The 2,312-nt window shown below is 39.7% G+C and overlaps 1 protein-coding gene across 1 annotated transcript; it reads right to left on the minus strand.

The window, feature by feature from the left end:
* Nucleotides 1-772: 772 nt before the first annotated feature.
* Nucleotides 773-1,873, minus strand: PYL4 (PYR1-like 4). Its single transcript, XM_011048511.1, has one exon. The coding sequence runs from the start codon at nucleotides 1,607-1,609 to the stop codon at nucleotides 947-949; it is 663 nt and encodes a 220-aa protein (XP_011046813.1). The 5' UTR covers nucleotides 1,610-1,873; the 3' UTR covers nucleotides 773-946.
* Nucleotides 1,874-2,312: the final 439 nt, after the last annotated feature.

Consider the following 2,312-nt stretch of genomic DNA (forward strand, 5'->3'; position numbering starts at 1 on the left):
TTTCAACTGAAAAAATTAAAAAAAAAACAGTTAAATCTAGTTAATATCGAATAATTAGCTCGTACCCAAGTAGTATCTCTCACTTTAACTTAAAACCACCCTCTTATTTTTTTATTTTTTTTATCACGCTTAAGAAAAAAATAAATCCAGATAAGCATGTATGGGATGTACCATGTACCATGTGAATGCATCTCTATGTTTAATTTTTAGGACAGAATCATGTGCATTATCACATCTAGCAACTTGATTTTGTTGCTGACGATACGAGGTTTAGCATCTTGATCATTAGAATATAGAGCAAGTTGCTGCACCTTCCACGGCCGTCGGCAATTGTTCAAGTCCCCAGCCAAATATGCCATTCACATGGAAATTAAACCTATTTTATCTGCTGCTGCTCTTTATGTCATAATCCACACAGAATAAAAATCTCGAATACCATTGTCTTCTTTAAATATTTTTATGTTTTTTCAATGCTAGAAGCCAGCTTTTCTGCACTCACTCGAATGGAGATCATCCATCATCCTCAGGACTCAAGAAAAATTATCTCTTAGCGCACCAAAATGATTTTAATTCTTATGTTTATTAATCCCACCAAGAGCTACGATTAATTTTCATTATCACACAGCCATCATCAGTATTAATTCTTATTAATACCGATGATCATGTCAACTTTGTTGTTATAATATTTCACGAAATGCACGCTAAAAACGATAGTATTTCACTCACAAAATGGGGCTACGCAAAAATTAAAATTAAAATAAAAAATAACAACAATAATGAAGAAACTGGGGGTGTTGAAATTATCATTGGCAAACCCGCGTAGGATTCTCACAAAAAAGAAGGTGTTTCACCAAATCATACATTTCCATTTGAAAGGAGGGGGGAAAAAATCAAACCATAAATGTATCTATAAATTATAACAATAAATGTTTTTATTATCACTCACTCACGATGATGATTTATTATTGCGTCTATTGGAGTTCTCGGCGATCTGTGCCAGTGACTGCAGGTTGCACCGAACTATGGTATCCACGAACACGCACGTGTCCTCTTTAGTATTTCCCGGAGGGATATCGACCGCGTAAGACTCCATGACGACGGTGCCGTTCCCTGAGGGGGACGAATGGAGAGTTGTAACCGACTTGTAATTCGCAAGCCTATGGTCCCCACCAACAACGCTAAAACTAATGACATGCCGTTCATCGTCGAGGATCTCGAGGCGTTCGGTGCTGTTAGCAGCTGGGAGGCCCGAGATAACGTGGATTTCACGGAGAGTGCCGACGTCACCGTCTCCGAGGATGACGTGGCAGCTCTTGACGAAATGTTTATAAGCTTGCGGGTTGTCGAACCGGCGAACGACAGACCATACGGTGGAGATTGGGGCAGCGATCTGTTGTACCACCGCAGAGCAGCACTGGTTGGGGCCTACAGCGTGGGTGTGGTAGCGTGAGACGGTCTCTGGAACTGGGGTAGCGTCGCATGGTAGAGGGGACCACCGTTTTTGGCATGAAGTTGCGGTGGTTGTGTTGTTGGTGTTTAGGGTTGTGTTACTTGTGGTGTTGTTGATTCTATGGATTAAAAGGGATGACCTCGGAGGATTAGCAGGCATTTTTTTGGCTTTCTTGTCTGCAGTGATGATTTATGAGAGATGGGGTTTTCAGGTTCTTAGTTTCTTTGAGGTTTTAATGACTTTCGGAGGGTTCGTGTGAGTAAGAAATATCAGAGAGGAAGGGAGATGGGGTAGTCACTTTCCTACTCTGAGAGGCATGGAAGGGTACTGATGACTTGGTGATGTTCTGCAAGTGGCGAGGGAAAGCGGTGGAAGGGGTGGGTGGGTGTCTTCGATTTTCTTACGGAGAAGAAGGGACTCCCGAGTTTTATATGAAAAAAACGTTGATGTTGAGTGTAATAAAATAGTGCCTAGTTGGTTTGCTTAAATTACTAAAGTGGCCCTTTTTTTTAATAAAATTAAATTACTAACATGTCCTCAAGAAAGCCCTCACTTTGAATTTTTATACTAGCCAGAGACAATGGCAGGTTTGCGAATCTTGTAGATAATCAAGTACAAATTGGCAAAGTGGCTTCAAATGGGCGATCAACTTGCTGGAGAAGCGTCAACCCGAAGGATAAGATAAGCATTTTGAACCGTGACCTGGTATAAATTCAGATTGACACGCTGATTGGGGTTGCGGTCTAATTAATTCTTTATAAAAAATTTGCTTTTTTATATTAAAATTTTTAGGTTTTTTTATATCAAAATTATTTTTTTTAAAATAAAAAAATAAAAAAAGCTTTGCCACTGATGAAGAAAA

Source organism: Populus euphratica, unplaced genomic scaffold (assembly GCF_000495115.2).
Source record: "Populus euphratica unplaced genomic scaffold, PopEup_1.0 scaffold329.1, whole genome shotgun sequence".
In the NCBI taxonomy this organism is placed as follows: Eukaryota; Viridiplantae; Streptophyta; class Magnoliopsida; order Malpighiales; family Salicaceae; genus Populus; species Populus euphratica.